Below are 12,577 nucleotides of genomic sequence, written 5' to 3' on the forward strand. Positions count from 1 at the left end.
GTTATTGTTGTTTGACTATAATGGAAATCCTCATATTACATAATCCTTCATATTACTCACTTACATATTCTGCATAGTTTTCATAAAATATGTCATCTGAAATATAAAAATATTTTCCCTATTAACATTTAAATTTAGTACGTAGAACACATTATCTCACAGATTAGTCTGACATGTGATCTTGGATACAAATGGACATGTCAGTTATAATTATGTCAAGATAATTCCAATTTGATTTGATTGTGGTCTAGTTTTCAAAATTAAATATTTTTATTGTGGTAAGAACACTTCACGTATCTACTCCCTTGACAAGCTTTTAAGTTCAAAATATTGTATTGTTCTCTACAGGCATAATATTGTACAGTGGATCTCTAGAACTTATACAGGCATTAATTTTCAATTATTAATTCTCTACTTTCATTACCTAACTTCCCCAGAGATGACTCAAGAACAAATAGCATCTTTTCCAATGTCCCATAATAAATCATGGTGCATTAGTGATTTGTGGATATTTATCCTATTTAGTGCTTATGTTTCAGAAGAGAAATCAAAATAAGAATTAAAAAAGACTGGCCTTAATCAAAACAACAGTAACAACAATTATCATATAAACAAAAGATGCAAAAGAAATAGTTCTAAAGGCAAACAAAATCAAATTCAGAGTTACAACTTATTTGTTGTGTGACCTATGGCAAGTTACTTCTTGTCTTAGCTTAGAAGACAATCATATCTACTTCCAGGCTATGGTGAGTACTAAATAGGATAATGTACACAAAACCTGTCCAGTAATAATCACCATGATGTGGTCATCATCATCACCACCATTGATCTATCAGTCGGCTAGAGACTAGTGAGCAGTCACAGTTGTCACGGATGCACCTATAATTGCAAAATAATTGTAATTGCTTACTACTAATTATAGAGTGTTGACACATGAATCATCACAACTTCTCTTTCGGGTCAGACATCATTAGTACTCTTGGTGATAAAAGTGAAGCCCAAGAGACTAATGCTGTAAAGCTACTTATTTAGTGGCTAACAGAGATTCAACCATTTGTTTCCTGGAGTTCACAAAGTAGCATGAGCCAGTGGGCTTAGTTACACTCCAGATGTCTAGAGAGGAAGTCAGTATTCCATCCAGTACAGAGCCTGGTGCTGGCTGCTGATGAAAGCCTTTCTCCAACCAGGTGTTCCCAGTGTCAAATGTGCTACCCACCAAGTCTGCGACAAAGTGTTCCCATCCCTTATTTCAGAGTTTGGAAAAGTAATTATATCTTCCACTTCAGCAGCTGTATGGTCTTTATATAAGCACCTGGTGCTGCCTTGGCAAATTTTTAGCACAATCCTGCCGTTTTCTAGACATCTGGATTGAATACAAATTGCAGGAGGGCTAAGGTTTTCTTTTCTGACTTATTGGAACGCAGGTGTTGTGACTTGGGTATTTGCCTCACTAAATGGCAGCCTGGACCTGATCTGGAGTGGGCAGGGGCTTTATTTTGTTCTTCACCTAATTCCTGGAAGGCCTTTCTCTCCTCATGTTGTGTCCCAGGTTACCCTTATGGGAAAGTCAGCAGCACTTTCAGCCAAGACTGGGAGTCAGCCATGGGAAAATAAGAACTGGCGTGAGCCCCCAGCCTTGTCCGACTTTTAGCTGGAAATCTATCCAGTGGCCTTACTTTTCCTTGAAAATAAATCAAGCACTCCCTACTTTTCCATACTTTTACTGAGCCTTTTAAGCAGACGCCTACACCCAATTGCAGTGTAGGCTGTACTCACCAGCTGGTCTGTCTTGCTAAACGTATTCGTACTATCTATACTGGACCTACAAACGTCAGGAAACTTACCTTAAGATTTCAAGCTTTCCTATAAAGAAAGCAATTTATGCTTGATCAAATTCCAATGCCCAGCTGGTTTTACCAGCATGGAGTATATTATACATGAGAGCTTAAAATGGCCTAACACATAAAGGTATTCTTTATCATTAATGGCATTTAAAATGTCAGTCTAGGATAAGAATATCAGAGTGTATGTTACATGGGGGTGGATCATAAACAAACTACAGATAGAAAAAGGGTGCTGGTTAAAAGTACTTTATTGAAGAATTTAAGTGGGCAGCAGGGATACAGCAAGTAGGATTTTTTTTTCCCCTAGCAAAATATAAAGAAGAAGAAAAAATATTTGGACATTGGTATTTGATCATCAAATTTTAAGGATTGTAACACAAGACACTTTTCAGGAAAAAGGAAATTTTTGATAGCTTGTTCTGAAAAAAGGAGAGTTTGAGGGTAATTGATAAAAAATGAGGTGGAAAGTTGATGGAGTGGAATATAACAAGAAGGGCTGAAGTACTGATTCCTTACTTATATGAGCAAGGAATTTGTAGATAAATTTTTAAAAATTACAAATAAGAATGGTAGAATGCATTCAGACTAAAATACCCTTTTGTCTTTGACCCTGTTGGAAAGAATTATTCTTTATGGAGCAGCTTCATAATTAGCAGGATTCACAACAATCCACAAATACTGCTTTCCCTCTGAGGAAGTCCTAAAAGACTGATGCTTGGCCCCAACTCCACCTTTCATCAGTGATGACAGAGCCTGGCAGCTGCCTTCTTTAGTAGCCCCACCACCCTGAGGTGGGAGGAAAGGCTGATGCATGCTCAGATTTCCATACACAGGCTGGTGTCTGCCATTGTGTTTATTCAGTCTTTGATTATCAATCACTCTGGGCCCCAGGGTTGAAAGCCTTTCTCTTAACCTGTTCAGTCATCTGTTCTGAACCCAGATCAGGGCCCTTTCTGCCTCTGACATCAAGTGTATCAGTTAAGATCTACCCCTGGCAATCGAGGGAGGGAAGTGCCTAAGTCAAACACACAAAACAAGTGTTTGAAGACTGTGCTGGAGGGAGCAGGTCTTTGATTGCAGTCATCAGAGAAAATTTTACAAATGTCAGAGAATTTTGAACAGTGGGTTGATTTAATGCAGGAACCTTGAAAAATGTATAGGTCTTTTGAATAGATGATGATTCTATCAGGGTATTTTTGGTTTTTATTTAACTTTTTTAAAAAAATGATACATTTTCTGGGTTCCAAAGTCAAAGATATATGAAAGGTATACACAAACCAGATGTAGAGACACACACTTGTAATTCCAGTGACTCAAGAAGCTGAGGCAGGAGGATATTAAGTTTGAAGCTAGCCTCAGCAAGTCCGTAAGTAACTTAAACCCTGTCTCAAAAAATAGAAAGGACTGGACATGTAACTCTTTATTGATAAAAATGGGGAGGGAGTGGGTGGTTAAATTCAGTGATAAAGATCCCCTGAATTCAATCCCCTCCATCCAAAAAAAAAAAAAATGTATACACAGACAAGGTATATACAGACAAGTCTTAAATCTACTCCTGATCCCTTTGCCCTGTTATTTACTGCCCCCTATAGGGAATCGTATTTATGATTCCTTGTTTATTCATTTAGTGCTACTTTATTCAAATACAAGTTAGTAACCAGGTGCCTCACATGTGCTAAGCAAGCGCTCTACTACTGAGCCACAACCCCAGCCACTATTGATGTATTTTTATAATAGAATCTAAGAAATAGAATTATTGAACCAAACAGCAAATGTATCTAGTTTTGGTGGTTCTGCTAGATTTTTCTCCATACAAGTAGTATTATTTTGCAATCCCACCAGCAATGCATAGGAGCACCTATTTCCCAAACCACTCCAATTAAGTGTGTGTTCGAACTTTTGGATATTTTAAGCAATGTGCTATGTGGAAAATTGTATCAGTTGAGGAAAGAGTTTGCATCTTTCTTTTTATGAGTATGTTTGCAGATTGTTTCATATGTTTAAGAAGCATGCTCCTCCTCCTCCTCCTCCCCTCCTCCTCCTCCTCCTCCTCCTCTTCCTCCTCCTCCTCTTCCTCCTTCTTCTGTCTTTGCCCATTTTTTCAGTTTAGGGTTGGGGCCCAGGCATCTATATTTTTGAAATGTTGTTCAGGTGACTCTGACTTGCGCCTAGGTTTGATCTAGAGCATAATGTTAGACGTAGGAGGGGAGGAGAACCAAGAACTAGAAATGTGGTTTGGCATCTGATCTCAGCAGATTTCAAATATCAGGACAAAGGATTCAAGCTTTATTTGGCACATCATGTGCAAACTCTAAAGATTTCTGATTATATTTTTCAAATAAATTTTAAATAACTCTTCAGGTTTAGTGGAGTTAGACTGCAAGACAGAAAAACTCCTGGGTAGGAGGACAAGTTTTTAATTGAGAGGAGAAGTTGCTCTTTCTAGAGACTAAGTAAAGATAGCTTGATCAGGAATGGACAGGTTAATCCCACCTATCAATTCTATGTATTTATTCATCCCACAGTGGATATAGGTGGAAAAATGACCCATTCAAAGAGCACAGCAAGCAAATCAACTGCCATTTAAATTTATATGTTTTCAATCAAAAGGAGGTAAATTCTGTAGCTAAAGGACAAGTTTGTCTTAAATAAAATATTCTACAGACTGCTCAGACATCTTGGAAATAGTCTTGTGATTAAAACCAATTAAGCTTGATGAAATTATATTATGTGTATGAATATGGTATAATGAATCCTAATATTATGTATAATTATAATGAACCAATATAAGTGCATAAATAGATTTTTTAAAAAGCAATTAAGTGGCTGGAGTTTGCCTCTAGATTTATCCAGAACACAACCAAGAGGTTTTTTTTGTTCCCATTGACTTCTTCAATATAACGTTACATTTTAAATTTCTTACAGACATATCTTATTTAAAATATCAACTACATGAAAATTTAGAAGATAAATATATATGAATGTAATTTCTTAAATCAGACTAGCTGTGCTGCAGGCTCACAAGATCAAAGGAAAACGTATGGGTTCTGTGGTGGGTTTTCTACACAGACCTGAGGTTACGCGCCTTCTTTATCCTCTTTTTTCATATGATATTTTTCTTAGAAGGGAGTTTTTTCTTAATTGCCAAATATTTACTCAATGTTTATTATATTCCAGGAACTGTGCCATGCTAAAAGAATATAAAAGATGATCAAAAAAGTCCCTGTTGTAAAGTTGTTTATATCTAGAAGGAAGATAGACATATAAACAGTTTGTTGCCATGCAAGGTGATAAGCGTTATTACAAAAGATTGTAAAAATGTTGAAAGTGCACAGGGAAGGTACAGAGAAGTTGTGCAGGTTATTAGGTCTGCCATGTGGACAAGGGGTAGGCTTCATCCCAGGAAGAGAGGACATAATACTAGTAATGGAAATTGAGGGCTGGAACCCAAGATACAAAGGAAGGAAGAGTTAATAGATAAGTTAGTTAAGACTGGTTAAGTTCATAGGACTAATGGCCTTTTGTGCTATAACAATAATTTGGATTTTTATCCTGTGAGACAGTAACTCTGTCCTCAGAATACATTGCAGTCAGTCAGGAAACTTATTGAAATGCAGATTCTTGGGCCTCTCTACTAATGATTCTAACTCATTTGGTCTGAATTCCAAGTACTGTGATTTTAACAAGTTTTCCAGATGGTTGTGGTGAAGGTAGACAGTGGATCACACTTTGAAAAACTGCCAGGTGAGATATGGCACTAATGAGGCAAAAGGAGGAGCTGACGTGGTCTAGGCACTGGGGGAATGGCTTGAACTTAGGGAAAACAGGGTGAGGGAGGAGAAACCATGGATGTCACAGAGAAGAAGCAGTCCCAGGTAGAAGCTCTGAAAATAATGCCTGACGTCCACTTATTCAATAGCTTATAATTGAACCTAAATTTTCTACAGTGTCATTACTATCTGTAATCAGTCATGGAAGAGAAAATACATGAAGAAATTTACTACCACCTGAATCTTTCCACTGTCCTTTGGGGTTGAGGCTCTTAAATCAAGAGGAAACATCCGACTTCAATTGCCATTCCTTGCCAACACATGACAGAGTTCACCCTCCCTGCTCACCGTTCTCCTCAATGATCTCAAATCCAAATCCCACTAAATATGCTTGGATCTGTGAATAATTCTAGCTGGATTAAAAGCATATGGACACTTTATAAGACATTTCCTAGAGAATTTTTGCTTCCAAGTCCTGTAACACCTAACAGAAACTAGAGCACTTAGGCAGAATTTGAATAAACTTCACAAGAAGTTGCCAAGTCTATGTTCCTTTTCCAGATGGAAAAGAGCCTCTTGTTTTCCTATCCCTGATTTATACAGAATGCAGAACATGACAGAGACCTGCGACCCGAACAGGCAGCAGGAGACAGGAGCTAGCCTCACATGCACCTTCCTCCAAAGTGACCTGGAGTAGATTCTGTCCACTGTTGAGTTGCCCCATCCTAGTTGGATCCAATGTCAGTTGAAGCTTTCGTTGTTTTTCTCTGGCAGATTCTCTTACTTGGCACAACATGTAGATACTTTAGTAGACTCAGAGTGCAAAATGTTTTATTTCTAATGTTTGATGGAAATATTTCAGGAAACATTTTGGTTGAAAGGAGAAACCAGACTGTGGAATCAGGTATCCATCCAAATATGCAGACCTCATTTCTATCTTCTACAGTGTCAGCTGTGCCGACGTTCCATTGGCCCAAATAACTGGCAGGTGAACTCACAGTCAAGACATCTCAACCAGTTCACTATCACAGGAAGTGCAATTACTGGGAAAAGTTACAGGTTAAGGGAGAGGTGAAAAATTGGTGCTATCTTAAAAATCTACTACAATCCCTAACTTCCTTCCATCTCAGCCTTTCATTGGATTTTGTGACTTTATCTGTTAGATGCTAAGAATGGTCTAATTTGGGTTCTAATTAGGAACTTGAATTCTGTCCAGGTTACTAATCTCTGAATCTAGCATCTAACCCAGAACCAATTCAAAACGCTAGTGATGAGTAATAAGTTGAATGAATAAAAGCAAAAAAAGAATGTGTTCAGAATTTAAGATTTTAATTTTAAATGCAAGATAAAATCGGGGTTGAAAAGTCTTGGAATATCAGTTGTTAAGGGAATTTTAAAGAATCAGTCTTTTAATGATTTTCTTTATTATTATTATTCACAAAGAAAAACATACACTTTCCACTTCATCTCTCCCATTTCACTTCCACTATTACCTGCTATGTGTCTGTCTGGACCTCTTGCTGTGTATGTTCCCATTCGACTGTATTTTCTTTTGCTTTACTTCTGTTTAACCAAAAACAGTCACATCCTGTTTTTATTCTGCAACTTGCTTTTTATACTGAATGAGACATACTAAAAATAAACAAGTGTGTTTTTATATAACATGAATCTGACAGTTTTTAAAGATTAATTTATATTTAGTTAATGATGACAAAAATGTACAACTGCAAAATAGTTTACTTGGCTGAGACATGCCATTTTTTATGTTTCAGTCAGCACCAGGTGGTGTTGGTATGGGCTCTCAGTTCCTGTGCCTGTGGACTTCCTCCAGGAAGCAATGTTGTAACTTTGGGGAGGAAAACAGATTCTTTTCCCCCTCGTTGTGATATTTTCTTGGAGAAATCCAGGTCCTTATTTATATTTTTTCAATTTTTCTAATCAAACAAACCAAAGCATTAATCAAATTGTAATTGTTTCCTTTTTATCAGAAAGAGTAATATATAATGTACCTTTTAGTACAATAAGAAATAAGCTTGCATACAGTTGACACAACCTCCTCTCTGCTACATTGTTGTTGTTTCTACTGTAATACTGTTCAGTGGATATTGATGTTGGTAACAGACTCTTTGTTAATATTCTCGTTATCACATATTTGCTAATTTTTTTCACATTCACTTTTAATACAGAGAATTATCTTTATGATAAAAAGGTGAAAAAATGTTTTATGAAACACTATGACTTGTTTGAGAGTGAATAAGTAAATACAGATGCTCTTCACCTTATGATGGAGTTATGTCCTGATACACCCATTATAAGTCGAAAATAGAATCTGAGTCAAAAATGCATTTTACAGCCAGGCTCGAGGGTCCACGCCTATAATCCCAGTGGCTGGGGATGGGGAGGCAGGAGGATCGCAATTTCAAAGCCAGCCTAAGCTAGCCTCAGCAATGTCGAGGCGCTAAGCAACTCAGTGAGACCTCATCTCTGAATAGAATACAAAATAGGGCTGGGGATGTGGCTCAGTGGTTGAATGCTCTGAGTTCAATCCCTGGTATCTGCCTCCCCCAAGCCTCTGCAATCTATTTTATAAATATAACTACCAAAAATCTAAGCTATGGCATGTAGCTCAACAACATAGTATGCAGCAGTGTCTGTTGTTTGGCCTCATAATTGCATGGCTAACTGGGAGCTGTTGCTTGCTTCTGATGCCCAGTATCATGAAATGAATACCAGGAAAAGATTAAAATTCAAACTTCAAAATATGGTTTCTACTGAATACATTCCCCTTTAACAGCATCATAAAATTGAAAAGTCTTTAAGTCAAATCATTGTAAATTAAGCCTGTTTGTAAAGTTGCCCTGTACTTGGAAATGTTAAAATGCCTTTCAGACAAAGAAGTTCCATGTAAAGGGACAGCTACCCTGATTGTCATGCTTTCCATTAGCCCAGTGACACCTTCAGGATCCATTCTGAATTATGATGATTTATTTATCCAAGGGTTTGATGATTGAGAAAATGCATAATGATTAAAGACTTAATAAATTCAGTCATATTTTGCTTAAAATTGTATTAACTTACACAACTGGTATTATAAATAGCTTGACTTCTTTTGGAGTTAAGATGAACCTGTGACTAAGTTTGAAAATAGCCTTTTTATTTTTCTCTATAGTTATAATTTGTTTACTGAGTACCAGAGTTAATTTTGTACTAAAAAAAAGAGGAACATGCACACAGGTTTCAGACTCAGAATTATGTTTAATGGAAATAAAACTTAACAAAAGTGGGTGAATCTAGTTCCCTGGTGATCTAGGGTGAAAACTTATTCCCTGGGGGAGGTGACTCAGTGGCTTCACTCTCGCTTTCCCCTTCTGAGTCTCTATGAACAGGATACACAAAGATGGGGCTTTATCCTCTTAGAAGAGTGGCTTTCAAAACTAGCTTATTTACTCGTTTGGGTTTTTTTTTTCTATGTTTTTTTCACCCTGGAACCTACATTCACACACAATGTGAGTTGAAGATCTAAAATAAACCAAGAGTGGTCTGATGAGAGCGGGATGGAGTCTAGAGCCTCCACCCATTCCCTTCCTGTCTCACCACACCCACATTTATTCACATTTCATTTGCCTTAAGATAATGAGAAACCCATGCGTGTGGTGGATGATGAAGACCTGGTAGACCAGCATCTCATCAGCGAGCTAAGGAGAGAATATGGAATGACCTACAATGACTTCTTCATGGTACTGACAGATGTAGATCTGAGAGTCAAGGTACAGGTTCTTGTTGTGTTTGACGTGGTTCCATTCCTTAAATAACAAGGATGATTTTTTTTTCTTTTTTCTTTCTTTTTTTTTGGTCAGTGAGCCCATTCGATGTATGAGTAAGCACAAATTATTTCTTAGATGGGAAAAGTTTTGAAATGGCCCAAATATTTTCAGTTGCCCCATGAATTTGCATTCAGAAATGTTCCCTCCGGAAAGTCTGGGTTGGAGTGACCTCCAATGGCCCAGCTACTTGACTCAGACTAAATTCTTCTCTAACATCAATGTTGTGCATTCATCAGACACTTGTTGAATAGCTGTGGTGTTTGTTCCAAGCCCTGGGGATAAAAGGTGAAAAGTGGTTTCTGCCTTCAACAAACCCATGTTTAACATAGGCCTCTTTTGGAAGGATCTGGAAGTTTACCTCTTGATCCAACTTGGACAAGACTTCAGGATTTCACACCTACTTTCTTTCTGAGCTGAGGGACAAAGTTTCTGAACCATGAAAACCTGTGCTATGTAGTAATAATAATAATAATAATAATAATAATAATAATAATAATTGCTAACTTTATCGAGTACAGTTCTTATGGCAGGCACTAGGCTCAATCCTTTGCAATCCTCATCTCAAACTTCTAAGATAAATACTAGCATTATTTTTGTTTCATAGAGAAACAAACAGGCCCAGAATGGATAAATAACTTGCCCAATTTTACTCAGTGTTGGACCTGATACTGGAGGCTGGCTCCACAACCCAATGTCTTAATCATTCTAGTAGATTGACAGAGAAAAAAATAGTTGTCTGGACTATCAAAATAACTGACGAGATTTGCAGTATTTGTCTGGATCTGAAGAGAAATCACTTCATCAATTCATTATGTGTATGTGTTGCCCCATCTCAAAAATGAGAGTTTGGATGATATGATCTTTATGGTGAATTCCCTTGGGGGTGCGGCTCCATGCCACATCCAGACTGCTCTCCAGTTTATGCCGGTGATGCTTAGCCAGCTCCTGAATCTATCTCAGGTAGCTTTTGTATGTCCAGACTGCTGTGATCCAGGAAACTGAATTTCATGTCTTTACATTGGATCCCAACTTGTTTCTGAGAATACATAAGCACACATGGCCTAATATTAAGTGTTGCTCCATCAATAAAACAATCCCTGGGACCACAAGGCAGGCTATGGTGGGAACAAGTTCACATACTCTCAAAACGTCATTCCATTTGGTTTCCTGTGTTAGGTGCAGTGCTTCTCACTTTCCTGCTTGTATATTGAATAGGAACCAGCTTAATCCCAGGAGCAGGAAAGCAAACACAGAATTTGTATGGGAAGGGAGGGATGCAGTCAAGAATTCCTTGTAAAATTGGCAGTTGTTTCACAGACTCTGAGCCTCAGAAACATCAGCAGAGGGTACACTGCAAGAGAGTGTTTATAGATCAATGAGCCCTCCAGGTCTAACTGAAAGGATTTCCCTAGCACTCCTCTGAATACTCCAATTCTCTGTCCATTGAGCAGAGTGAAAAAAAGCACCTATACATTCCATGCATTGTTTTTTCTTAAACAGCAATACTATGAGGTGCCGATTGCAATGAAGACTGTGTTCGACCTCATCGATACTTTCCAGTCCCGAATCAGAGATTTGGAGAAGCAGAAGAAGGAGGGCATTGTTTGCAAGGAAGACAAGAAGCAGTCCCTGGAGAATTTCCTATCCAGGTAAATCACCTTCGCAGTCCTGGAAGAGGCAGGCACAGATTTGTTCTAAATGAACTAATGAAAATGCCAAAGAAACACAGGGCCACTCATGTTTCCAGAGTGACCCTCCCTGGAGAGAGGCCTGTCTGTCCTACAGTGGGCTGGCTGCTGGGCTTAGTCTTCCTGTTGGAAGTAGCTGGCTGGGTTCAGCTCCAAGCATGAACATTGATTTTATGGTTTTGGATAGATCTTTACTCTCTTTTTTCTGTTCCTCTTTGGTACAGAATATGGAATTCTGAACTGTGAAGATTAATTTTATTCAACAGTTAATTTAGAGAGCTCTGATATAGCATTTTAATTTTACATATTTATTTGTTAGGCCCCTTCTGGTTCTAAACAGGATTTGGCACACTGCCCTTGATTTTCTCCTTCTTACAATGCCAAAGCCCCACAAGACCTCAAAAGGAGAAATCATCTTGACCCAGATCCCTGACTCTCCAGGGAACGTCGTTTATGAAAAACTTTTTACAGCAACCCCCATATAACTGGGGAAGGAACATACCCAGATAAAAGTGTTTAAAAAAATCTAATTTCCTCTCTCCTCCGTTTCTTCCCAATGCTTAAAAATTCTATAGGGACTTTAGGCCCTAGAAAGTGTAAAACTGCCAAAATCCACCAACAACAAACAAGTTCCCAAGAGAACTCAGTATAGACACCACCCAACTGTACTGTGTGGCCAAAGGGTTCCAGAAATGAAGTTAGCTTTGCCAAGAGGCTCAGTATTGAATGTATATCACTTAGGCAGAAGCACGTTTTCCATACACTATCAAGAATTAGATGATTAATGGATAATCTAAATTCCTATAGGTTCAGGAGGTTTGGGTGTCTTAGCACTTAACATCATGATATATAGAGAACATAGGATTTATCATTCATCCAAGTTTTGGGTCTATAACTTATTAGCTATGTTGACTCTGTGCTTCTCAATAAACCTGCTTTTATAAACTCTGATTCATAAGATGAAATAATGGTAGCCATAGCTATGTCTCCATCCCAGTGTTGCTCTGATCATTTTTTTCCTCCACATTTTTTATTGGTGCATTGTAGCTGTACATAATGGTGGGATTTATTGTTATATATTTGTACATGCACACAATGTGACAATATAATTTGGCCAGTATCATTCCCCAGCATTTCTTCCTGTGCTCATTTTTTGGGTGCTCATCTCTGTGCCAAGAACTTCACTTTCATTCCCTAATTTAATCTTCAGTATAATCCCATGATTCATAACAATCGTTACCTTACAACTGAAGCTAATGAAGATAAACAACTTTCTCTAATCTCAGAGCTAGAGTTAATTACAGGAGTCAGTGGCTCCAGGACAATCTGATTTCCAATATCTACCTTTTTATCTTATGCTCCTTTTGAAAATATAATGTGAATTATTTTTAGTTCTGAATCTAGAGGCCCAGAGTTTAAAGTGAAGGAAGACACTCTTAAAATCACAGGAT

General features: G+C 37.8%; 1 protein-coding gene across 2 annotated transcripts in view; it reads left to right on the top strand.

Moving 5' to 3' along the window:
- Positions 1-12,577, top strand: part of Ccdc80 (coiled-coil domain containing 80) — a 35,008-nt gene that overhangs the window by 11,672 nt on the left and 10,759 nt on the right. For both annotated transcript variants that reach the window (XM_005327592.5, XM_078044228.1), the window contains exons 4-5: positions 9,245-9,381; positions 10,939-11,087. In XM_005327592.5, the coding sequence (XP_005327649.1) occupies positions 9,245-9,381; positions 10,939-11,087 (286 nt within the window). The remainder of the gene's footprint in view (positions 1-9,244; positions 9,382-10,938; positions 11,088-12,577) is intronic.

Source organism: Ictidomys tridecemlineatus, chromosome 3, assembly GCF_052094955.1.
Source record: "Ictidomys tridecemlineatus isolate mIctTri1 chromosome 3, mIctTri1.hap1, whole genome shotgun sequence".
NCBI classification, from domain to species: Eukaryota; Metazoa; Chordata; class Mammalia; order Rodentia; family Sciuridae; genus Ictidomys; species Ictidomys tridecemlineatus.